The sequence below is a fragment of the Callorhinchus milii genome, unplaced genomic scaffold (assembly GCF_018977255.1).
Source record: "Callorhinchus milii isolate IMCB2004 unplaced genomic scaffold, IMCB_Cmil_1.0 Scaffold1, whole genome shotgun sequence".
NCBI lineage: Eukaryota > Metazoa > Chordata > Chondrichthyes > Chimaeriformes > Callorhinchidae > Callorhinchus > Callorhinchus milii.
The window spans coordinates 104,580,310-104,607,536 of record NW_024704742.1 but is presented as its reverse complement, the minus strand read 5'-3'; the positions used below and the strand labels follow the sequence as shown (position 1 = coordinate 104,607,536).

General features: G+C 36.5%; 1 protein-coding gene across 1 annotated transcript in view; it reads left to right on the top strand.

Moving 5' to 3' along the window:
- Nucleotides 1-27,227, top strand: part of wdr36 (WD repeat domain 36) — a 43,003-nt gene that overhangs the window by 14,082 nt on the left and 1,694 nt on the right. Inside the window, exons 9-22 of the mRNA XM_007897414.2 lie at nt 945-1,065; nt 1,919-1,984; nt 4,232-4,315; nt 4,721-4,875; nt 6,069-6,183; nt 9,640-9,805; nt 10,816-10,924; nt 13,046-13,125; nt 18,912-19,019; nt 19,957-20,054; nt 20,327-20,472; nt 20,968-21,087; nt 21,624-21,705; nt 24,589-24,776. Of these exons, the coding sequence (XP_007895605.2) occupies nt 945-1,065; nt 1,919-1,984; nt 4,232-4,315; nt 4,721-4,875; nt 6,069-6,183; nt 9,640-9,805; nt 10,816-10,924; nt 13,046-13,125; nt 18,912-19,019; nt 19,957-20,054; nt 20,327-20,472; nt 20,968-21,087; nt 21,624-21,705; nt 24,589-24,776 (1,638 nt within the window). The remainder of the gene's footprint in view (nt 1-944; nt 1,066-1,918; nt 1,985-4,231; nt 4,316-4,720; nt 4,876-6,068; nt 6,184-9,639; nt 9,806-10,815; nt 10,925-13,045; nt 13,126-18,911; nt 19,020-19,956; nt 20,055-20,326; nt 20,473-20,967; nt 21,088-21,623; nt 21,706-24,588; nt 24,777-27,227) is intronic.

Genomic DNA, 27,227 nt, shown 5'->3' with positions numbered 1-27,227 from the left:
GCGGTGGACGGGTATTTGAGGAGGACGGGTTTGCAGGGTTATGGGGAAAGGGCTGGGGAGTGGGACTGACATTAATTGCTCTATTCAAAGAGCCGGCACAAACTCGATGGGCCAAATGGCATCTTTTTGTGCTCTATGATTCTATGATTAATTATAAAAGTGTCAAGATTGAAGTTTTGGTGGTTGCTGATGCTCTCTTGGTTCAGTGCTTTACTCTTGCCACTGGGTGGTGCTATAGGTTTTTTCTCTGGCAAATATTTTACTGATAATTTATAATACTGTGTGTAATAATCCTTGCCTTTGTATTAACTCATTAAATTGTTGAGATATCTCAAAGCACTTCATAGGATGTTCGGTAAAGTGATATGACTATATTTTGTGGGTGAGAACCAAATTCCTGTCCTCATGTTCAGGTGGATGTTAAAGATCCCAATGTACTATTCGAAACGGAAGAGAATTTCCCCAGTGTCCTGGACAACAATCCTCCAGATACAATTGGTCATTAACTTCATGGTGTCTGTGGTACATTGTTGGGTGAAAATTAGCTGCTGAGTTTGCCTATAAAATACACAGTCACAATACTTTATGTAGTAAATCCTGTAAAGTGCTTTGAGATTGCCCCCCAATATGAAAGATGTAATACAAAATGTAAGGTTTGCTATTATCTAGTTGTCTTAGCTCAGTTGGTAGCATGCTTTTGGATTTAGTTCCATATCAGGCCATGATTTGAGTATCTTGACACTCCAGTGCAGTGCTGTAAGAGCATTGTATTGTTGGAGATGCCACCTTTATGATGAAATGTTTAACTGAGCCTTCCTTTCCATCACACAAAAACGGTGCCTGCCCATTTTAATCACATTACCTGCCCTTACCTCTCTTTCCCTCGTACTAGTCAGGGAATTTTCGTTTGTTAATTGCTAAATTGTGTGTCTTCTCATGAACAGGTCTGGATATTTGATGCGCCAGGTGGTGGAGGTCGCCTTTTGCGATTCAGAATAGGGCACAGTGCTCCTCCAACCAAAATAAAGTATCATGGTTCTGATGGACAACATATTCTTAGTTCTGGTAAAAACTTTTTTTCTGAGGCAATCTTATTAAATGTTCCTTAGTTGTCAGATTTTATGGCATTGAAATAACTATTTGTAATCTATTTATGTAAAGTGACCTAAGTAAGCTTCATCTGAGCAGAACTTTCTCCTTTTCTGCCATTAGTTTTATCTGTTTTCCCAAGGCATGAATAATTAATTCAAAGAATAAGGGATGTAAACTGGATACAAAATATACATGTTTGAGGGACTGAAACCCTGATCACAAGGCAAGGCACCTTTACTTCAAATTGAAATTTGCGGAAATAAATTGCAGAGCATAGACTTTCAGATGCCTCTTCAAAGGATATTGAGTTAAGTAATTATCTTTTGAAGCAACATGGTAAAGGTCAGCCTAGGTTCCAAAATGGCCACTGAAAAACCTCCTAAAAATTGGGCTGGTGTCTTTCTTTATTGTTAACAGCCTTCCTTTTAGGGCCGTTCCCCTGGATATGTTACTTTTTTAAATAAGCTTTGATGCATGCAATACTGGTCTAATTTTTCAGTTAGGCTGATCAAATAGCCCTTTTTCCTTCCTGATCTAGAAGAACCTAGGCTATGCTTGATGGTCCACAGATTCACAGATGAGATAGAGAACTGGAGTCGAACCTGTGCCACACAGGAAGACATTAATGCAATAAAGTAGTCCTTGCTCGTTTCAAATGGACTGACTGTTGCATTGTCCAGTGGTCTGCATTCCGTTTGAAATATATATATATATAAATTTCCTTATTTTTACAACTAAGGAACATTTACTTTACTTACAACTATGGAAAACCAATTTTACTTAGAATGCATAAATGATACTATTCATTTTGTTTGTGTTTATGTAGGACATGATGGAACACTGCAATCATTTTCCACTGTTCACGAGCGTTTTAACAAGAGTTTGGGACATGGTAAGAGTTGTAAAAATATAATGCAGATGATACGTTTTATTTAATAATAATCCTTGCATTTGATATAGCGTTTTTCACGTCTTTTAGACATCTCAAAGTGCTTCACATAATATAGTGTAAAGTGGATTGACTGTATATTTGTGGCAGCCAATTGCACACAGCAGTGTCCCACAAACAGTCGTGGATTGAAATGACCAATTTATTATTATTGTTTTCTTGAGGGATTAACATCAGGCCTATGGAGTAAGGAAACTTGCCAGTCGAGCGGAATTGCCAGGTGGCAGATTGGGGAGTGAGGAGGTCAAAGATGTAGAGAGGTGCCAGGGAATGAAGGGATTTGAAAAGCATCACCATGCTTAAGAGTATCCAAACCAAGCCGAGATTTCTATGCATCCCACCTACACGTAAATTCCACTCCACACGCCTGATAATAATCCCTCCAAAACAAAACAATAATAAAATTGGTCATTTTCAATCCACGACTGTTTGTGGGACACTGCTGTGCGCAATTGGCTGCTGCGTTTTGCCCACAAATATACAGTCAATTCACTTTAGAGCATATTCTATGAAGTGCTTTGAGACGTCTAGAAGACGTGAAAAGCGCAATATCAAATGCAAGGATTATTATTATTATAACTGCATAGCTTGCCATTGATATCACTGTCTGGCAAAAAGAAGTTTACAGAATTAGATGGTGATAATTAGTGTGAAAAAATTCACAAAGTAGTTTGGTCTGGAATGGAGTGGAGTTGCTTCATCCTTAGAAAGTCTAGACTAGACAATTAAGATTGTCTAGAGTGAATTATAGTAATACATATTCTAACTCTGATTCATAGGTCATTTTATCCTTTGAACGCGAGGGGTTTTGTCATTTTCAGGAAAATAATTTTGTAATTGAGACATTTTTGCCACAAATATAGTCAATTCACTTTACAGCATATTCTGTGAAGCGCTTTGAGACGTCTAGAAGACGTGAAAAGTGCTATATCAAATGCAAGGATTATTATTAGTATTATAACTGCATAGATTACCTTTGATATATCACTGTCTGGCAAAAAAAAAGTTTACATAATTAGATGGTGATAATTATCGTCTAGACTGAATTATCATAGTAATACATATTCTAACTCTGATTCATAGGTCATATTATCCTTTGAACACAAGGGGTCTTATGATTTTCAGGAAAATAATTTTGTAATTGAGACATGTTTAATTGATTACAGCACAAAGAAAACCATTGGAAGATCACATAACATGATGTTAAAGAATTTTGGCAGTTCTTGAAAGGAAAATTTAATTGTGTGGCTTCTTCTATTGGCAAGAACTTTGCCAATCTTACTCCACTGTTCGGTTCAATTCTGAAATTTAGCACAAAGTAGAAAACCATCTCTTATAGGTGGACTAAGGCCATCAGTATATATACAGTATATTCTGTAAAGCACTTTAAGACGTCTTGAAGACTTGATAAGGCGCTCTATCAACTGCAAGGATTATTATAATTATATGCAGTGCTGGAGGAACAATGCATTATTGGAGGAGCCATCCTGCATTATCGGAGATGTCAGCTTGGCTTTACTGGTAGCACTCTCACCTCTGAATCGGAAAATTGTGGGTTCCAGTCTCCTGTTGGGACTTTCAATTCATAAAGTGCAGTGCTGTTATTTAATTAAAATCAAAAAATTGTAATTGAGCAATAAATGAGCAACAAAGTTTTATTATTTTCATCTATGAATAACCCATAGAATTCTTGTGCAGATTTGATCTTAGTATTTACTGGAGAACAATTTCTTTGAGAACAGTTCACCAACACAGTGGCACAGTGATATTTTTCCCTTGTGCTGTGGTATAAAATAGTCGTAAATAAGTTTGTGTCCACAACATCTTTCCCTGTCCTCTTCGACTATTGTTTTTCATCCCTTCCAGCGTGCTGGGATGTTGTAGGGAAGAAGAAATTTCAGAGAACTTGCACCAACAACCTTAAATTCGTATCATCTGCTTAAAAATCAAAAATGGGAAAAAGAGCATGTGAAATTCTTGCCTTCTCATACAGGGAATAACACTGCAAGATTTAAAGATGAATCAAGAGAAAATGGCTTGGAATAGCAGTCAATTGAATTCACTTTGCCTATTTAATTTACTAAAATAATAAGTTATCGGTACTTCCTTCTTTGTCCTTCTCTCTTTGCCCCCACCATCACCGTCAAGGGTTGGTTTGGCAATTACTAATATGGATTATTTTTGTTTAAGGTTCCATAAACAAAAAGATATCCAAAAAGAAAGGACTGCGGTATACGGAAATGAATTTACCTCCTATCACTACATTTGCCTCAGGTATTTGTACATCTCCTAAATCCTAGTTTTATAAATTTATATTTTGTGTAAACATCTGGAAAATTTAAGTGTATTTTTCCTAAGATTGTAGATATAGGTGAACATAGTATCAACTCAGAAAAAAACTCAAACCTTTTGTTAAAGAGGAATTAGATGCTTGAAGAGGAGGAACATTAATAATGGGCATCGGGAAATTAGGATTAGATTTGGTGGTTCATGTGGAGACAAAAGTAGTGTAGACTCAATGGACTGGAAGGCCTATTGCCATGCTGTAATATTCTGTGAATCTAAGAATACAAAAAGTAAAATTCTAGTATGTTTCTGAAGCTTTAGCTTTTCACTTTGGATTGTACTTTATGGGTCTGTTTTTGCCAAGACTGATTAAATTTTTTGTTTGAATGGCAGAGACCGCACGTCAGAGTGATTGGGATGGAATAATTGCCTGCCATCGAGGATATCTTACCAGTACAACATGGAATTACCAAAAATCCTCAATGGGAATGCACAAATTTGAGCCTATGAAATTTCATAAAGATCTCACCCTGAATTTACATGCTACAGTGTGTAGAATCTTACTGTTTATTCCTAGTGTGTTAACTTTTCAAGTTTATCTTTATGTTACTGCTATCATTTATTAATAATAATTGCATTGTAATGAATAAGTTAAAGATACATTACAAAAAGAAAGATTTTCTTTCTTAGATTGAAAGCATTCTAAATAAATATGCATTTTCAGTGAGACTGTGATGACTTGTTAACAAAAATACTTATTCGTAGAGTCTTGTACCTCAGTGGTTAGAGCACTTGCCTCGCAAGCAAGAGATCTGGGTTCAATTCCCGACAGGCCGAAATGTTAGGCAAGTTTGTTTACTGCACACGCCTCTGTTTACCTAGCAGTAAGTAGGAACCCTGTTGTTAGTCGTTTGGCGGACCGCCTTTCCGGGGTAATAATTTTTTCCAAATAAAATAATAAATTGGTCACTTCAATCCACGACTGTTTGTGGGACACTGCTGTGTCCAATTGGCTGCCGCATTTCGCCCACAAAATATGCAGTCAATTCACTTTACAGTATATTCTATGAAGCGCTTTGAGACATCTCAGTGACGTGATAATATCGGCGTAATATCAAATGCAAGGATTATTATTATTCACTTGTGGTTGTTTGCCAACATAGATTTAGATTTAATGGAATATTTAAGATAATGCCCTTGTCATGAATTTCTACAGAGTGTTCCCTGCTATAATAATGTAACCTTTTTATTTCCTACACCAGAGGGTAGGATACTCTGAGTGTACGTCATAGCACAGTCCATACTGGCAAAAAATAATAATGTAATTGCATTAAATATTTGAAATGTAAATCTCTTCTGTAGAACTTCTCCGTCTGGTACTGGTTTACTTCTGTAGAGTGGATATGGTGGTAACTCCCAATCCTCCCTCATTACTACTTTAAAAACTACTGTATCCTGGTGAATAATACAGCAATAAGAAGGGAGGGAGAGAGGAAGCAAACAGTTTAATCATTTATGAGAAATTCTGATAGACATAGAACTAATAAAAGATAGATAAGAAAGTGGACTGAAAATAACTAACCAATAATCAAAGTTGCTTTAGACATTTTGTATATGCCTTTGCCTTTCAATATGCTGATATGCTTTTTTGGAGTATTTGTTATCAGGAATATGTTGCCATGTGATTTTTTTAAGCTGATCGTAAATTGTATTTTTTTGAAAAATGTTGTTGCATTCTTAGGCTGTGGATATAACAAGTTGTGGAAATTTTGCCATTGTTGGCCTTTCTTCAGGCCATCTCGATTTGTATAACCTGCAATCGGGTATTCACAGAGGACATTATGGTGAAGAAAAAGGTAAGCATCTTCTGTTGCTGTAAGTAGAAGATGAAATATGAAATTATTTTAAAATTATTTTGGGTGGTTTGACATAAGTTTGCGAATAGAATTATGAATCATAGAATAAAATTGAGGAGCATTATCATATTAGTGTCCCCCCAAAAAATAGTTAATCTTTCAAATTGTGTGTCTCTCTTTGATTCACTTCCAAGGCTCTGCACTTTCCTGGTTCTACTTTTACTGTCCCAACATCTCCACTTTGTTTTATCTAATGGCTTCTCCTGTTATACTACATGGTCATTTGCTGCATTCCCCAGGGCTCTATCATTTGAGAGATGTGTGTATTCCCTAGTGAGTAGTATAATATGAGTGTTCCTGTTTCTATTCTATAAAATAATGAGTATTCCCCAGTTTCTATTGTGTGTTTACGTATTCCCCAATGACCAATGTAATATATTTAATGTGTTCTGTTCCAATGACGACAACTTGGATTTATATAGAGCCCTCCACGCCGGACGGAGTCTCAGAGCGCTTGACCTGCTGAAAGACAAAGCATGTTTTGCAAGAATTATTTTTAGCATGTGCAGTTGGAATTTTAATTAGCAGCATCATGAATTCAGGCTTGATTTGGAGTCTGATTTCTGCAGTACCCACAATTATACCCATAATGAAAAAAATGCTTTCAAATGAAGACTGAATTCAAAACTCTTGCCAAAACTCAGATGGTAGGGCTTCTGTCTAAGTTTGTGAGGAAAGTAGAGACCCTCGTGTCCTGACACTAAAAATGTTTTGTCCATATATCATTGTCTCTTAACATTTCATTTATGCTGTAAAATAAAAAAAAAAGGAAGATTATTTTTCCAAAAAAAAATCCTGCATAATTTACCTTTTTCAATACAAATTTCCACAATGAAATTTATTTCTTAGGTTTTGTAGACTTAACAAGGATAAGTCCTTCATCTAAGTCCAACATGAAGGGCGCTACATAAATGCAAGTTGTTACTGTAAATTAATCAAAAGCACTGATTGATAAAGCTATCTCTATATTGCCCTCTTCCTTCTGCAGAAGTGTGACATTTTCCACATCAGGCATCTCTGTGGTCTGTTTTAGTCAAATTTCTAATTACAAACAATTTAGGAGCAGTTTTGCTCTGTTGACCCAGAATTTCTAAGGATTGGAGTAAACTCGTTTGTGGGATCCTGAAGGAGAGAGGAATCACCAATTTGTACCAGCAAAAGTGAATTTGAGAAGTGAAAATCAGAAGTATTTAATTCGGCTACTAGAGGTCCTTTTAACTATTACTTAATGAAAAATGCTCTTGTGGCATTGATACCAGGATACTGCAAGAAATTTGTGTCCTTGCCAGACTGCACTGGCTGCCTGTCCCAGAGAGGATCGACTTCAAGATCTTCACTCTTGTATTCAAGTCCCCGCACTCCTCTGCACCCCCCTACCTCTCTGACCTCTCTCCTCACAACAGTACCCGTTGCCTTCATTCCAGCGGGTCTGGCCTCCTCCTCGGCCCCGAGTCCTCCGCTCCACTATCAGCGACCGTGCCTTCAGCCACTATGCCCCGAGGCTCTGGAACTCCCTTCCTCACTCCTTTCGTCTCGCGCCCTCTCTTCCCACTTTTAGGTCTTGGCTAAAGAACTTTCTTTTCGACCGCGCCTTTGGTCACCTTCCTTCCTCTCCCTCTGGCTCGGCCCCGGGATCCGTTACTGTGAAGTGCTCTGAGACGCCGTCTGGCATGGAGGGCGCTATATAAATCCAAGTTATTGTTGTTGTCTGATGCTGATCAGTTTCTTAATCACTGAACAAAGATTCTACACAAGCATGTATATAGGTATCTAATAGTTTTGAAATTTATTTCAAATGTTGAAATATATATTGTATGAAACATTCTATGGCTGTGTTCAAATTTAGAATCCTTTGTTTTAAAATTCATACAAGATTATGGCAATTGAAAATATGTTTGTCATTTTAAATTGTTTATTTTTATTTTCCAAATACAATGTAAACGCATCAAAAACAACGCCCAACATAGGGAGCGAGGGTGAATTTTGAGACTACAATCAGTAGCTAATGGCCAGTGGTCATGTGTGTAAATTAATATATATGAGTATATCAATGTACCATCAAACAACATATATACACAGAGCTACCTAAATGAGAAAGAAAAATGTGCAGGGATAGGAACAAGCTATTGTAACCAAAGTCAAAAGTGCAACATTACTTTTTTTAAGATTACAATATGCTTGGTTATTGTCATAAGTACTCAACAACAACACAATTTACACTGATATATATCGTGTATCACATCCAGAGGACATCTCAAACCACTTCATACAGCTGAAGTGAGCCTTAGGTTGAGGGAGGGGGCGACTGAGGAATGGGAAGGAAAAGTTAGCGAAAACACAGTATGTGTGTGTACGTGTGTGTCTGTTTCCTGTATTAGCTCTATTCCTTTTTAAAAATAGGTATTACATTGGCTATTCTCCAGACCTCTGGCACAATTCCTTTCTCTACAGAATTCTTAAATATATAGAGACTCAGCTATCTCCTCCCGAGTTTCTTTGAAAGATCCTTGGGTGTAGTCCATCTGTGCCAGGTGCTTTGTCCTCTCTATCCTTGTGTAATGTATTAAATCCTTCCCTTCTCCCTATCTCAACTGTTGTGATTTTACACCCTGCCCCTTCTGCTCTTACTAAATTTTCTTATCAGCTTCCTTTGTGAAAACTGAGGCAAAGTATTCATCTAGTATTTCCACCATTTCCTTATTATCTGCTGTGAGCTTACCCCTTCTCCCTTAAATGGTCCTATCAAAACTTTAACTGTTCTATTATTGCTGACATGCTATTTTTATATTTTTGCTGTGTTCTTCTTATAGTTCTTCTCACAATTCATTCATCTCATTATAATATAATAATCCTTGAACTTGGTATAGCCCTTGATCACGTCGGAAGAACGTCTCAACGCGCTTAACAGGAGTTACTGTGAAATGGAATGACTATGTATTTGTAAGCAAACACGGCAGCACAATTGCGCACAGCAATATCCAACCAAAAAGAAAAAGGGAGAGAGAGAAAGGGGAACAAAGAAAGACAGAAGTACTGTGATATTTCGCCCACAAATATACGCTCAGTTCACTTTACAGCATATTCTGTGAAGCGCTTTGAGATGTCTAGAAGATGTGAAAAGCGCCATATCAATAATAATAATAATAATAATAATTGCATTTGATATATCAAAAGTGGATGTTATTATAAGTGGATGTTATGTATTTGTAGGCAAACGTGGCAGCACAATTGCTTACAGCAATGTCCCACAAAAGGAGAGAAAGAAAGAGTCAGAGATCTCCCATATTATTAATATAAACAATATTCTTTCTAAATGTGATGAGCGGGTAATTTGTTATGTAATACTGTGGCTTTGTTAAATATGATCATTTACAAGTGCTTTACTTACTTACTAAGCTCACGAAGCCCAAATTCGAGGAGTTGCTGTTGATGGACTGAATCAACTTACAGTTAGTGCTGGTGGGGATAAACAAATTAAGTTTTGGAAATTCAAGTCCAAGGAATTGGTACAGAACATTAAGCTAGATGCATCACCAGCAAGCATATTGCTGCACAGAGACAGGTAAGAAATATTTGTCCTTTACAATTAAAGGTAAATGAAAAGGTGATTTTAATTATTTTTCATCTGAACCCCCAAAATAGTTGCCATTAATTTTGTTTTTCAGGAAGAAAATTTAACCTTTCGATTATTTTACAAGTCTGCTCATTAAAGTGGGTTGAGAATGAATTTAGGCAATTTTCAAAAATAATATCTTGGTTTTGTGATACTATACTGGAATAAATTCAGATTGTAAACAATAACCAATTTACATTTATATAGAGCCCTATGTATCTGGAGGATATCTCAAGGCTTTGGACAGTCCAGGATTTGCACCTGAGCTAGGGATGGGAGCTGTGTGGGTGGGGAGACTTAGTCAAAGAGGAAGGTTTGAGGCGGAGCGTGAAGCAGGCAAGGGAAGGCGTGAGTCATAGTGAGTCCAGGATTGAGTTCCAGAAAGCAGGGGCAGAGAGGCTGAAAGACTGCCAATGGTGGGGCAGATAGGATGGTTAACGGCAGTAAAGTTTGCACTTTAATTTTATATCCAATTTATATTGGAGTGAGACAATGGGAGAAATGTTGGATTCAAGTCAATATAATATAAATCTTGTGACATGCGATTAACAAAACACATGCTAAAGTTACCTTAGCATTACGTATTTTTGTAATAGAAACACTGAGTCATTAGTTCATTACAGAGTTTAATGCTACTGTCACCTATTTAAAATTAAATTCAGGATTATAGCAATCTAATCAGTTTACAACAATTATGGTGTGTTGACCCTGTATGCATCTATGATAACATATTGATTTGTTCATCAATATGTCAAAAATTACATTTGTAATCTAGTGAGCAGTAAGATTATAACAAAGGTAGAACTATATCTGTAAGAGATATATAAAAAAAAGTTAAAAATGTGTTTTGCACTATTCTCACCAAGTGTGCACAGGATGCTACAGTTTACATCCATTTTACAGTATTTCTGATCTGCAGTTTAGGAATGTATCAATTACATGTGCATTATTTTCATCAGTGGCATGCTAGCTGTTGCTGCAGATGATTTCACCATAACAGTCTTCGATACCGAAACAAGAAAAATTGTGAGAAGGTTTTCTGGACATCAAGGCCAAATAAATGATATGGTATGATATGTTACTGAGAAGTGCAATTATTGGCCTTTTCTACATCTTGCATTACATTTTTTGTGTGTAGGTACATGTGCATAAGAGGAAAGAGGGGTTAATTTGAAAATGTCTCAGTCAAACATTGATGTGTAAGAATAAAAGAAAGGTTATTGAAACACTGATGTTATACATCAACAGCTAGAATGACAAAATAATTGTAGATTGTTAAACTGATTATGTTTCATATGTGCATATTGAGACTTTCTACAAATTTGGCTTGATATTCTACACTTTATATGAATATAAATGGCACAATGGACCATTCTCGCGTATGTCTCGTGTCTAGTTTAAGAATGGTATAGAAGGTGAAATTGGGTTGACTCTCTACCCTTTTGGTAGCAGAACATATAAATATAACCGCTCATTATTTTTTCACCCTTTCAGCGTTGCTTTGCTGTTTCTGTGCCAATATTTAAATTCGGAAGTACAAAACTGGCTTAAAAACACAAATCCAGTTGTCAATTTTGTGAAAGAATAGTCTGTTAGCGTTTCTTTTAAAGTACAGTTTCTATAACAGTAAAAAAAAGTTCTGATGAAAAATACAACTTAGAGATATATTTGAGTACTAATTGTGGAGAAACTCTTCATTATGTATGAAAACCACAGGTCTAATATCCAAGATCGAGTTCTGTGCCTACTCTTTCTACACTGTGGCAAGTGCTAGCAAAATAAGAGTGCTTTCCAACAATTATGGTTTTCATACATAATGAAGAGTTTCTCCACAATTAGTACTCAAATGTATCTCTTAAGTCGTATTTTTCATCAGAACATTTATTATTTTTTTGCTGTTATAGAAACTATTTTAAAGAAACACTAACAAACTATTCTTTCACAAAATTGACAACATGTGCAATCCAGTTTCTACTCTAGATCTGTTTTGATTTTCATGAAATTCAAACTTGTGATTCATTTCCCTTAGATTTTCATTTTTTGTGACTCCATTTTGAACATTTGAATAACAAGATATTTTCAGCATTTTGCACATCAGTTATTCTCGTTTCACTCACCCTCAATAAACCTTCCCTTGACCCATCTCTGTTCTCTTAACTACCATCCCATCTTCATCCTTCCATTTCTTTGCAAAGTCCTGGAACAAGTTGTTGCTTCCCAGCTTCACTGTTCCCTCTCCTGCCACTCCCTGTACCAACCTCTCCATTCCGATTTCCGGGATGCCCACAGTACTTAGCTCTCATCCTACTAACACCTTACCTATCTTCCTGCTCCCTCTGCTTGGCGAGTAGTGGCCTTCTCCACGTACCCGCCCTGGCTGCCTCACCATTGGTAGTTGGGTCTTCATTCTTTCTGCTCCACTGAAACCCCTTTGCCTTGCCCCCTCCCTTACCTCTTCAAGGCCCGTCTCAAGATCTTCCTCTTTGACCGTGCCTTGGGTCATCCTACCCCCATCCCCTTTGGCCCCCACCCCTCTTGATTCCAATCCCCAGCTCTGGTGCAAACATTTGACTGTCTAGCGCCTTGGGATGTTCCGACTTGGGATATTCTGACATCCCAATTTATATAGCAGCTTTTATGAAAGCTGCTATATAAATGCAATTGTTGTTGTTTCATAGATCATAGATGGTACAGTTCAGAAACAGACCATTCAGCCCATCTAGTGTTTATACTCCACACATATGCCTATTCCTAGACCCAACCCTAGTCCCATATCCCCTTTTTTGTGATATCCTTCAATTCTATTCTCTCTGGTATAATTGAGGTGTAAAATTTATGATGGAATGTTATAAATTATATTAACTAATTTGTATGTGTTACCATATTAACATGAAAATCTGTGTTTATAGTATAACAGCTACTAGGAATTAAAATTCTTAGTATTTGTAAAGTTACCATCTTTGCCTATTTGCACTTGCAATGAGATTTTACAATGAGATTTCCCAATACCAAGTTCATGCTAAAGTCGTCTGGCAAAACTTTACTCACTAGCGGAATTTCATACATGAAAAAGTAACGGGATTCTTTTTAAGGAATTAAATGCAATATAACACAAAACTGACTAAATTCCCTATTTTTAAGTATGTCAAGAGGTAGCAAATAATTTATCCAATTTATTTCATTGTCAAGGCCTTCAGTCCTGATGGTCGTTGGTTAATTACTGCTTCAATGGACTGTAGCATTAGGACCTGGGATCTTCCTTCAGGGTGGTAAGTCTGAGTTTACTTAGCAATAATCTTGTAAGAAAGCACAGATATTATTTTGTGTTTTTTATTTCACTGATTGCCTTTAAATGAAATAGTTTTTAAGCAAAGTATGTTGTATTTGAAATAATGTATTTTATGCTGCAGTAGTGAATTACATTTATATTCACCTCAGGTATAAATTTTTATTTCTAGACATTGGTTATATTGCCAGGAGTGAAGTGGCTTCATTCCTGGCAGTGTAGGAATACAGAAAGAGAAGCCAGTTTTGGGCTATTTCACATTGCTTTCAGTTTGAAACGTATACAAAATTTGATGTTTTGAGAATGATTTGCATTAAAAAAAACTCTAAAGTCTCAAAACCTTTCAATCGAGTGAACCCACCAATTCATATCCACCACATTTAGACTGAGCAGGTGTGTTTAAGTTCATAGTCTAGGCTGACACTCCAATGCATTGTTTAAGCAGCACTGCATTGTTTGAGGTGGGTCCTTCAGGTGAGACAATAAATTGAAGTCCTACATGTTAAAGATCCCATGGAACTTTCAAGAAAAAAAAGTAAGTTTCTCTTGGTGTCCTGTTCAACAGTCCTTTGGATAAAATTAGTCATTCACTGCATGACCGTTTGTGAGACATTACTGTGTGCAAATTAGCTGCAGGTTGCCTACAAATACATAGTCACTACACAATAAAATCCTGCAAAGATGTTTTCATGATATTATAAGGCACTATATCAAATTCGACTTAATAATAATAAATTGCATCGCTTCTGAAACAGTGTTCTCAAGAGCACAGCTTTGTCTTCTCTGAGTTTCTGTCATATATTCAAGATCACTAAATCAGTCTGGATAAAGAATGCTGTTCAGCCCCTCCAATCTCATCCCTCAAGAATACCCAACCTACCATCCTCTTATCATTACATTAAGCTTCTTAAATGAGCTTAGTGTCCTGCCCTCTGCCACCTTTTGTGGCAACCTGTTCCAGTCGTTGATTATCCTCTGCATAAAGAAAACCTTTTTGGTATCTCCTGAAATTGCCCTTTACAACTCTAAACATGCGTCCTCTTTTTCTACTGTTAATACACTCTACAAGGTCCCCACTGAGTCACCTCTCAAGATTGAAGAGCCCTAACTTGTCTAATCATTGCTTATAGCCAGGGCCAATAGAAAATTGTGGAAATATTTGCCCAAAGTTGCGGGGAGTTGATTGGTGCTATTGAGGTACATTTTACTACCAATCTACATTTTTTCACTTTATTGATAAAATTAAACATGAAGAAATAAAACATATTAGATTGTTGCAAAACAAATTATTAATGATTTCATTAACAAAAACGGGGTGCCTACTGGAGATCCACCAAACACCAGGTGGTGTCCTGCTTGCAGAGCTCCAGGAGGTCACCACCTCCTGCCTCTTGGGGGCTGCCACCACACACAGACAGAGACACACACTCACAGACACAGGGAGATACAGAAAGACACACACTCACAGACATAGAGACCTATACACTCGCGGAAGAAGAGAGACACACTGATGGGTGCAGAGAGACACACACTCACAAGACAGAAAAATACAAACTCACAGATGCAGAGAGACACAAACAGAGACACCCACATTCAGACATAGAGGGATAAACAGTCACGAATGCAGAAAGAGACACACTCAATGACACAGACAGGCACACTCAAAGACACAGACAGACATAAACACAAGCAGATACAGAGAGACACACACTTATATACAGAGGAGAAGAGACACACTCACACACAGACACTCATAAACACACACACACATAGAAGAGATACACACACACACCCATACAGAGACAAACACACACACATACAGAGGAGAGAGAGACCCATAGACGATCATAACAGGAGGGTCTCGGGGTGAGCAAAGCCTATTTCCTGCTCGTGCCACATCACACATGTGTGTCGAGCAGCTCCGCCCACAGTATCAGCATTGAGTAAACAGCCGGCAGCAGGACGCAGAGGCCTGGGGCCCCAAGCACACTGATTTTACTCATTTGTTGCGGAGGGGGTTTGTAGAGGGTGCCGCGGAAAATTGCAGCCACACTTTTCTATCAGCCCAGCTTGTAGCTCATTTCTCTAACACTGGGGAACATCCTCGTTGCTCTCCTCTATACTGCTTCTACAGCCTGGGCCCCCTTTTGTTGTGCTATTTAGTATTCAAGGTGTAATCTAACCAGACGATTGTATAGCCTGAGTATGATTTCGGGATCTAAACTCAACTAATTTAGTAATATGGTCCAATATCCTGTTTGCCTTGTTTTTTGTTGCCTGCATTTGACATAATGAAAGACAAGTAAATTTGCACTCCTAGATCTCCTTTAGCTTTCCCCTGGCAAACTCAGCTCCATCCATGGAGTATTTGTGTTTCCTATTCTTGGGTCTTTTATACAGTACTTTGCATTTATCAGTATTAAAAACTTCATTTGGCAGTTATCAGTCTGTGTGCACATCCTATCAAGCTCTCTGGAGGATATTTGCTGCCTCTTTTTGATTCCAACTTGTGACATCTGAAATTCAGCTATCTTAGACTGTGTCTGCAATTCCAAGTCATCAATATATACGAGGAATAGAAGGGGTCAGATATAGACCTCTGAGGTACCACACTTAATACCTCTTTCCATATTAACTTAGCTCACCTACCAAAGACCCTCTGCTTCCTTCCCTTCAACTAATTCTCAATTCATGTTTGTTCTTGATACCCCATGACCACAGTTCTTTCAGCAGTGTAAATGTAAATGTAAAAATGTAGTACTTTTTGCCAAACATCTTTTGGAATTGACTATTGAGGTCAGGCTAATAAACAATAATAAACAGCCATGTTTAGATTTGTCACCCTTCTTGAATATGGGAATAAAATCTGTTTGCTTCTAGTCCTTCGGAATATCAAGTTTAGTTTTGTCGCCCTTCTTGAATTATGGGAATAACCTCTGCTTCTTCCCGTCATGATTTACTCCTTTGTAATGTCCATCACAAATCTCCTGCCAGTCTCTCCAAGTACCCTGGAGTACAGTAATAATCCCACCAAAAACAATAATAAAAATTGGTCTTTTTCAATCTACGACTGTTTGTGGGACATTGCTGTGCGCAATTGGCTGCCGCGTTCGCCCACAAATATACAGTCAATTCACTTTACAGTGTGTTCTGTGAAGCGCTTTGGGACGTCCTCCCACGTGAAAAGCGCTATATCAAATGCAAGGATTATTATTATTATTATTACAGTTCATCTGTCCCAGGGGATTTGTTACTTATTTGGCAGAACAATTGCTACCACCATGATTTTCAGTCACCAACATCTAGCCTAAACTCAGCAATAATGAGAATGATTTCAAGATCACTCAATGCTTCTTAATTAAATTGATTCAGTGCTTCATGAATACCCTGTAGCAATAAATAATTTAAGGATAACGGGTGTGATTTGAATGGAAATCAATAGTGGGAGTTTTTGCTGCTGAATTCAGCTATTTAAAATGCAGAACATGCCTTCAAGACAGAATTTCAGAATTTTGCACAATAAAAATGTAAGATGTACTTATTTCTGTGTATTTTATTCTTTTATTTTAAATAATAAAAGATTTTTCTAAAGTGATCTTAAATATCATTTTGTTTATAGATATTGAACAGTATTCTCTGAAACAAGCTGAATTTCAGTTCAAATAATCTGATGTGAAGTTTCTTTGCATTCAGTATTTAAGGTTCAGTATTTAATGTCAGTATATTGTCAATTTTTTCCACAATTATTTAAAAACAACTCACTACAAGGTAATGTGCAATATTTTGAACTTAAGCCAAAAATTCACACTTGTATATATTGAAATTAAAACAGCTTACTTTTATTTAATGATATAATAATAATCCTTGCATTTGATCTAGCACCTTATCACGTCGTTGAGACCTCTCAAAGCGCATCACAGGATATACTGTACAGTGGATTGACTGTATTTTGTGGATAAACCATGGCAGCCAGTTGCATACAGCAGTGTCCCACAACCAGCCATGGAGTGTGTGACCAGTTATATTTGGGGGATTGTTGGCCAGGCCACTGGGAGAAACTTCCTTCTCTTTTCGAATAGTGCCATGGGATCTTTAACATCCAACCAAACAGGCAGATGGAGCCTCAGTTTAACGTCTCATCTGAAGGATTTAGTGCCTTTCACAAAAATAGACATTTTTAAGAGCTTAACAGAATGAGTTTAATTAGAAATCAAATAAATGTTTTTTAGGTAGGTAAACATGGCAGCTAATTTCTCAAGCAATTTCCTACAAATAATGCTGAGACAAGTAGCCAATTCATTTTAAATTTGAGATGAATTTGAGAAAGTAATGGTTAACTTTGAGAATCTTGGATAGGGAAGTGAAAAGAAATTTAAAAAATTGAAGAGCGAGTAAAGAAGAAAACAAATTAAAGGAGAAAGAAAAAAATGATGATCAGAGAGATAGGTAGCTCAGGTCTGGAGCAGCAGTCAATATGTCCATATAGAGTGGGGCTAGAGACTTAGATCAGGCATAGTTTCTGTTTTGCTTTCTACGACTTCTGATATAGACTTATAGCCACAATAAAGTCTTAAAATAACCAGAAAAGATGCATATTCTTACTGTGGATTAAACATCATTCATTTTGGGCAACAAATTTTATGAAGTCATATGAATTATAGAAACTTACAGCACAGAAGGAGGCCATTTAGCCCATCGTGCCTGTGCCGCCTCTTTGAAATAGCTATCCAACTAGTCCCACTCCCCCGCTCTTACCCATAGGCCTGTAATTTTTTCCTTTTCAAGTATCTATCTAATCCCCTTTCGAAAGCTACTATCGAATCTGCTTCCACCACCCTTTCAAGCAGTGCATTCCAGTTCGCAACAACTCTGGAATGTTGGTTCTTTAGCCAATTATCTTAAATCTGTGTCCTCTGATTACCAACCTACTTGCCAGAGGAAACATTTACTCTTATCAAAACCCCTCATAATTTTGAATATCTCTATTAAATCTATCATTAACTTTCTCTGCTTTAAGAAGAACAATCCCAGCTTCGCTAGTCTATCCACATAATTGAAGTCTCTCATCCCTGGTATCCTGAAGATACCGTATTTAAAGTAATTATACCACATTATCATTTTCCATGTTAAAAATCAGCAGTTTGATACTCATTGATAATATTCCCATTGATCTTGTTTAAAAGATTGTTTGTTCAGTCTTTAAAAGATGAAATTCTTGCATTAAATAAAATAAATAATCTCGTTTTGTTCTAAAATAATCTCAATTTGAAAAAAAGTGCTGCAAAGCGTATTTGTCAATCGCAGTGAAAGAATATTAGTTTGAACAAAGTAAACTAGTAAAAGGTTTTATGATAACATTTTTCCATCAAAGTCTAGTTTGCTGACACAGTAAAATGTGTTTCATTTTGTGCCACGCTCATTGTTTTAAAATGAAAATTGCTGATATGGCTGAAAATGCTTTTCCCTTGGTAGTATTAGACATGCATTTAATTTATTGTGCTTGGGAGTTTGATATTCAGTTTGATTGATCTTCTGATTTTTGATATAACTAACATAGATATAGTAAAATTACTTGTTGCAAAAGAGGGCTGCATTTTGATTTGATTTTAAGACTAATTTCATGTTTTCTTGTATTCCAGTGGAATAAAATAAACTGATTCTTACTTTGTTAAAGTCTAAAACATTTCAGTGAAAGCAGTATAAATTATTTTTTAAAAAATGTATTGAATATTTTCCAGTGATTTCTATGTTATTCTCTTTCTCCAACAGTTTGATTGACTGTTTTTCGGTGGACTCAGCAGCTGTCAGTATTACCATGTCCCCAACTGGAGACTTTTTGGCTTCAGCTCACGTAGATGACTTGGGAATTTATCTCTGGTGTGTGCACTTTTTACAGAACAACAATATTGCATTAACAATCACTGATGGAAGTGAAGTGTACCTTTATATCAACAAAAATGCTTTATTGTTAGGTGGGAATTCTACACCAAGACAACCCCATCTAGTATTTATTACTTACTGTGTGATTCTAAAAAAAATAATTTTATTGTCTCATCTGAACATGTGAATGTTTTAGTTAATTACATTTTTGCATATGAGTGTCACAAAAAATTATCTCGTGGATTTTGAAAGATGTAATGTACATGGAATGTTCAAATCCCAATTAGCATTATGCACTAAATGTGGTAACAGGAGATTTAATAGAGATGTTCAACAATAGGTAAAATTACTAAGGAAAAATGGCGGAATTGGTATTAACAAATACATCAATGTTATTGTCAAACATGATAAAAAAAACTTAAGAAAACGAGTGAATTTTATATACATTTACATGCATATACACATTTAAATTATACAATACACATTTTAAACTAAAGATTTGGGTTGATAGGTATACAGTGGTGGATTACCCTATCTGCACTTCTACATTAGTGATTTTGTGAAGGATTTTTTGTTAACATTTTCTTTTGAGATGCTTTATCCATGGACCCAAACTCAGAAATATGATAGCCTTAAGTGTTTTGATCTAATAAATATTCTTTCTGGTTAATGCTAAAACATGTTGATGTGGGAATAAAGTGCATCATATATCTAGTATTTTACAAAGCTTTTAGTTATAGGTAGTCACATAGTAGTATTGATTTATTTGAGAACATTTAAAAGATAGATGTAAAGAATCTAAACAGAAAACGTTGCCAACATTTTTTTTACAAAATCACTAATGTAGGAATAGGGATATGGTGATATTTATGCATTTCACTCCATGGATACCACTATACAGCATTTAACAGCATCTCTTTTCCTTTGCTTTTAGGTCCAACAACACGCTTTATAGACTTGTTTCCCTCCGACCACTTCCTGCTGATTTTGAACCTTCTATTGTAATGCTTCCTGGAACTTGTCCACCACAAGGTTTGAAGAACGATGATCATTTCAGAAATGAAACTTATATTTTAACCATATCTCACATAGTGGTACTTCAAACCATAAAGCTTTCTGTTGCACTAAATATAATGTAACAGGCTATATAGGAGCAAATGTAATTACAACACACTTTGGTAGTTTTCAATTCATGTTGTAACCTGTACTTGATGTACAATCACTGATTAAGCTTTGCTTGCATTCTTAATGGATTTCAAGACCCCAAATAATTAAATAATATGGAAACTTTCTTTTGATTTTAGAACTGGAAACTTCAGAAGATGAGGAGGAAGCAAATGATCTGATGATAGAATATGAATCACCAGAGCAGCTAGGAGAACAGTTGGTGACGCTCTCTTTGCTTCCAGAATCACGCTGGAAAAATCTTTTCAATCTTGATGTTATCAAGGTACCAAAGTCATCGAGTGCTTGAACAGTAATCAATGTTGTGCTGCTGCATTCTGAATTTTCAGTTCTTCATTGAATGATCAAACTCCTTTTCTTATTCTATAGTGGTGTTAATCAACCTGGGTACTACATGTATTAGGCGGAAACATCATTAAAACAATTGCCATCATTTTATCTTTATCAACCAATCCCACTAATAGTTTGACACTCATAAATATTATAGCCTATTTGCATTTTACTTTTAGGTCTGCTGTGCAAACTTTAATTAGCCCTAACTGCTACCCGAGGAACCAGAAATAAACAATATTGGTTATTTTTTTTGTAAAATTATTGCTTACAGGTAGATATTTTTCATATACAATAATTTTATATTTTGCCAATACACATAGATAATGTGTAATGTCAAAAGAAGGTGGTTATTTTGACAATATACCTGAAATCTAATTTTGTACAAATCTTGAGTTCTGATTATTCTATTTTTTTGGCTGGTCTACAGAAAAGGAACAAACCAAAGGAGCCACCTAAGGTGCCCAAATCTGCTCCCTTCTTCATTCCAACTGTTCCTGGCCTGGTGCCTCGCTTTGCTTCTATGGATGAGTCAACTGCTCAGGACCAGGTAAGCAATAAAATAAAATCCATTACATTTATGGTGATATGCATATTGTACTTTCAAACCTGCATTTGAAACTTCCTGAGGTTATTTACATTTCTTGTTTGGTGCATCCATATTGTACTGATCTGGAAATATTCCAGAACCAGTCTTTAATTGTTCAGAAAAATGTAAATGTAAAAATGTAAATGATATTTAAAATGTATGCCAAATCAGCTTGTTTTATATTTGTATCCCACGTCAGAACTTGAACTGACATAGTGTAAGCTACACTCCAATGCAGTGCTGGGAGCGTGGCGGGGGGGTTCATTGTCAGAGGTTCCGTCCTTTGGATGAATCGTTAAATTGAGGTTCAATCTGATGGATGTTAAAGATCCCATGGCACTATTCGAAAAGAGAAATGAGTTTCTTTCGGTGTCCTGGCCAAATAAAATTGGTCATTCAGTTCACGGCTGTTTGTGGTACATTGCTGTGCGCAACTGTGGAGTTATGATACTGCAACCTTTATAATTATGTTTCTTTTTTTTATCCCATTCTCAAAGTCTAAAGTAGTAAATTTGGGCATGTTGGCGCAAAAGTCAGAATTCTACGTGCAGCTGGAGAATGCCCTAAATACCAAAAATTGTAAGTAAGATGCAAACAAAATCTTGCAAACTTTCTATTTATCAATAATATCCACATTACTATGATATTTTGTCACTTGTTCAAATTCCTTATAGAGTATACTTTTTGTATTTGTTGGCCAGGCAAAAACAAAAGGAAGCAATTATGCATTTTAGTGATGTAAAGGTCTGATCTGAGTAAAGCTAGAACTTTTGCTTTTGAGTTGAGAGCAATTTACTCTCTAACTTTCTTTACCTGAAGCTCGGTGGATCTTGCATTTATTTCATAACACTATTTATGACTGCTAAGACACTAATCATTTATCTAAATGAATTATGTTCATCATTAGGAAGTTTCTGACACCAGTTCTTAGATTTTATCCTTTAACTAATTTTGGTCTTTGGTAATAAGTTAGCATTAAAATCAAGCAAGATTACAAACCCATATAAAAAAATATAGGGAGCAGCAGTATTTAAGTTCAAATCTCAATAGAGTGATTTTTAACACCTCCTGTGCTCACCACCTTTTTTAAAAAAATGTTTTTGTCAGCCAGGCACCCGATACTGCAGAAACCCATTGTCATGCTTATGAGTATCCAAACCAAACAGAGCTCTATGCATCGTAACCTTTATAAATGATGTAAAGGAAATTTGCAAGATATTTTAATGGAATGGAGTGTGCAATCTCTCCCTAGCTTGCCCAATTTTGGAGAGTGTTAGGCGCATGTTGGCAAGAGCCAAGGCTTGGGCACCCATGATTGTGCGTTGGGACACTGCTGAAGCCCACTCATCGAAAGAGTCATTGAAAGCACTGTCTGACAAACTTTCCCACTGCTTGTCCAGTTACGACCACCCTACCTGTTAGGGCTTTGTCTTGCAGAATTAACAGGAGCTAAATGGGAAGATTTCCTGCCCCAAGTGACTGGTCTGCCCTTCCAAGTCCTGTCTTTGAGACAGACGGTTGCATGGGCTGTCATCAGCAGCACCCTGGAATACTGCAGTCCTGCCTCGCTTAAGAACTTTTCTACCTGAAACCGCCACAGAAAGTTGGCTCGATTCTGACATTCTCTTGTCAAACGTATTACCTGTGAGCTGGTTCAGCTCCAAGGTGACATATTTTGCAGAGGAATGTGCTCCTACTCCTCCGCCCCCCACCCCCCCAGGAGAATAGTCACCAGTTGGTCATTTGATATTTGACAAATGTAGGTTTGAGACCTCACTAGGTGAATGCCACTTACCAGGAACTCCCTGTGAGCTTCGTGGTGGCAATGCAACTCAGCAGGAAATGTTTGAGAGTATTGCCACCATCTTTCAAACTCATTTTTGATTTGACTACTGAATATTAAATTTGGTATAATGTACGTCTTGGTACCTGCTTTACATGTTAAGAAGAAAGCACTAATTACTGCTTTGAAATTGGTTTATACTTTCACTCCTCTCTTTCAGATCCCTCTGGTCTGTCCACTTCTGGCATGTTGAAATCCCCCCCGATTATGAAATTATAATTCCCTGCATCTTCTTGTCTTGTACCTGCTCAAACAGCTTGCTATCCATCTGTTCATCTTGAGTCGGCCGTCCATAGCAATTTCCAATTACTACCTTATTACCAATTTCTGCTTATTGCTTCAGCCATCATCCCTTCTATTATATCCACCTTTCGCCAACAATTATGTGATTATTTACGAATGATGCCACTCTTCTACCTAGCTGTATATTTGAGAATGCTTCTATGCCTTTTCTCATCTGCTTTATCTTCTGTTAACCCAATGTTTTCTTTGTTCTCAATAGTATCATTGGTTTCTCCAGATCATAAGGCTGTAATTCCATAAATTAATTCCAAATGTTATTTAGGTTAGTGTAAGAATATTTATTTAAGATGTGCCTTAACTTTGTCTTGTCTTTATTTGAATTACTAATTATATATGCACTTTCTTAATATGGACAACAATATTTACTTCTACATAACGGCCAGCAATAATTGTTTGCTCATTTACCCTTGTAAAAATATTAGATTGCTCTTTAAATCCAACTTAAGATTCTGTAAAACATGCCAAATTTTTGTTTGTTTTTTTGGTCGAAGAATAGAAACAATAAGTTAAAGATTACTTTTTTTTCCTTCTTGATTGTAATCGTAACCTTTGATCCTCTGAAACGTGCAATTTAAATTTTGAAAACACTATACACGTTTTCCAACTGTCTCTCCACATATTTCCCAGTTCTTCTAGGAAATATGGATATAATTTATTTTATGTTCACATGTTCTCCAACTTTTAAGGTTTCATTGTAGAGCCATTACTTGGATCCAGTTCTTCTAATATCAATGTTATGTTCCCAAGTTATTGCATTCATTTGTGATGATAAAAATGTTGTTATGACTCATGAATGATTAACTAGCATCTAGTGACTGAGGATCTAAAGATGGGTCTCTCAATATTGGTGATAAATTCTAAAAAATGTGAAGCTTCATTAAAAACTCATAAATATTGTGATGCTATTTAACCTCTGTTTTCTGGCTTGTGATCTCTTGACTGCTTCCATTATTGGACAATTTCAGATGATAGTTAGAACCCAGAGATTGCACTTATTGTTCATACACATTCCCAGTTATAGTCCTTGCTTGAGAATCTGCTATCTTTTGGTAAAATTCTAGTTCCTAAAATTGCTTGTCAGTAACAACTAGGCTGTTCTATAGATTTTTCTAGTTAAATATTGCAATCTTCAAAAAGAGAATTTCATTTTTAAGTTTTTTTTGGCAAATTTCTTATTTTAAAAAACAAAATGACTTGGCTAAAATGTATTTGTCTTGTCTTTTGTACATTATTTATTGCAATCAAATAAACATCTTTCAAGTAAAAGATTTCAGAGGATATATAGGATGTTCACTTATTTTCTTGATTTCTTGTAGATGACCATCCAGTTAAACTTCTTAAAGAAATGGGACCATCAGGTATTGACATTGAGCTGAGAGGTTTGGCCCCAGAAGGAGGTGGTTCTTTAGATGTGATGCAGAGCTTCCTACGTGTGATCAGCTGCATGCTTGGTACCAAGCGTGACTTTGAATTGGCCCAGGCATATCTGGCATTGTTCCTAAAGGTAAGTATTACACTTCTGAATCAGATACAAACAATTTTATTTTGCAGCAAATTTTTAAAGCTTCTCAATCATTTGTAAGTTTGTGCTTGTCACTAATATTTGTTTTGTTATATCCCGAAATTTATGTTCTGTTCCCTCCTTCGCTGGGTTAAATGCACCAAATTACGTGTCACAGAAGGATACAGACTAGGTGTCTTTGGTTTGATCATTGAACTACCCATTTTAGGAAAGGATTTTGTTGTTGGACAAGGGTTTGCTTATCATACGTAGGATAATAATAATACTTAGGATAAAGAGTAAAGGGATAAAATATCAGCTAGGAATTCCTGCTATGATATCACTTTCCAGTGATTTGCTGTTTAGACCTTTGAGACATAAATGACTATAGAAAGATGCTATTGGCACCAGAAGCTTTATTTGATCCAGATATATTCCGTTTTGATTGTTTTGTAACATCCTCAAAAATTTCAATCTCTTTTTACAACCAACCATGCTTATCTGACCAGTTTAAAACTTTCTAAATGTTCACTAATATTATCCTTCCAGAAGTTTGCTTCTCCTAATCAGAAATTAATCGATCCAATGTTCGTGGCCTAATATCTATTCAAGTTTTTTGAACAGTGGTGCAGCGATGGATAATCTCTAGTCCCATTGGTACAATATGTTTCCAAAGAATTGTGGAATTTTATAGTCTCAGTATAGACCATCTAGACCTGGTAGCTACTAACTTTAAATATGAACATCTTAGTTAATATTTAAGAGTTTCTCTTTCACTCTTACCTTTGTTCCTGCAGTTCTACCTTCATCCTGTTTGGTAAATACTGAGGCAAAACTTGTGTTAAGCATCTGTGTCATTTCATTATTCTCCACTATAAATTTGGTTCCTTCATCTTTTAGAAGCATAGCTACTTCCTTAGTCCCACCTTTGTTTCTGATGTGCTTTTGATATTACTTATGTTCATAAGCAGCCTAATCTATTATTTTATGCCTCCTTGGTTATTGTTGATTTAATCCAATTGTTCATCCATAGGATTTCAGCCCTAGAAAATCTTACTTCTGGTTGGAATATTTTTCACCCTGTAACCTATTCATAATATTAATAATAATATTTACATTTGATATAGCACCTTTCATATAGGAGGATAGCTTAAAGTATTTCACATAAGTTAAAAAGTAGTGAATGTGTATTTTTGCAGGTGTATTTTATGTATTCATTTTGTGCTTAAAGAGTTCGCATCCGGTACTTAATAATTTTCTGGTCAAATTTTGTGGGGAAATTCGAGGCCTTGGGGTACATGCTAATTCACAAATGTAGTTTGTAGATTTATTTGGTTTTTAAAAAAAATAGTTTTATGGTGCAGCCAAGGAACTGAAGTAAGATACTCCCAAGCCTATGGGAGGCTTATCAAATTACAAAGCCATCCCCACCTTTAAAGCCTACCTTAAACCTATCTTTTCGAACATACTTTCACATTTTCTTTCTTTCCTTCCTCCCTCTCCCCCCCCCCACCTCCATCCTCCAATACAAACATGACCAAAGTTTAGTGTTCTTTTATCGCTTTTGTGAGAAATTTGGATAGCTCTTTTCAAACACGATGGGCCGAATGGCCTCCTTCTGTGCTGTATAATTCTATGAAAAAGGAAGTGTTCATCTTGACAATACAAGTGTTATCTTTGTGAATGTTGAAAGGACTTTCTTGATTTATGATTTTCAGTTTAAAAAAATTAGTGCTATCATATCCGGATTATGTGAATTAAATGTAGCTGGATTAAACTAACACATGTAAGATTTATATAAAATAATATAAAATAATCCTTGCATTTTATATAACACCTTATCACATCTTCGAGACGTCTCAAAGCGCTTCACAGAATAGACTGTAAAGTGAATTGACTGTATATTTGTGGGGGAAACGTGGCAGCCAATTGCACACAGCAGTGTCCCACAAACAGTCATTAAGAAATTATATTACCCCTGGAAAAGCGATCTGCCAATAAACTTAAATCAGTTTTAGAAAAGCACTTTTGTCAAAGTAGGACCTGTGAATGAATTAGTTGATGTACTATATGCAGAGATTAAGCCTCATTCAGAACTCTGCCGCCCCATACTGACCTGGACCAAACTCCGTACCCACATCTCACCAGTTCTGGCCAGGCTCCACTGGCTCCCCATCACCGAACGGATCGACTTCAAGATTCTCACTCTCGTGTTCAAATCCCTTCACTCTCTGGCACCTCTGCGACCTCCTCACTCCCCAATCCACCACTCGGCGCCTCTGCTAACTGGTATCAGCCAGCGCCCTCCGGCCCACCATTGGAGGTTGCGCTTTCAGCCACTATGCCCCGAAACTCTGGAACACTCCCCCAATCCCTCCACCTTGCCGCCTTGCCTTTTTCAAGTCCCACCTGAAGACCTTCCTCTTCGACTGTGCTTATGGCCACCTCCTCCCA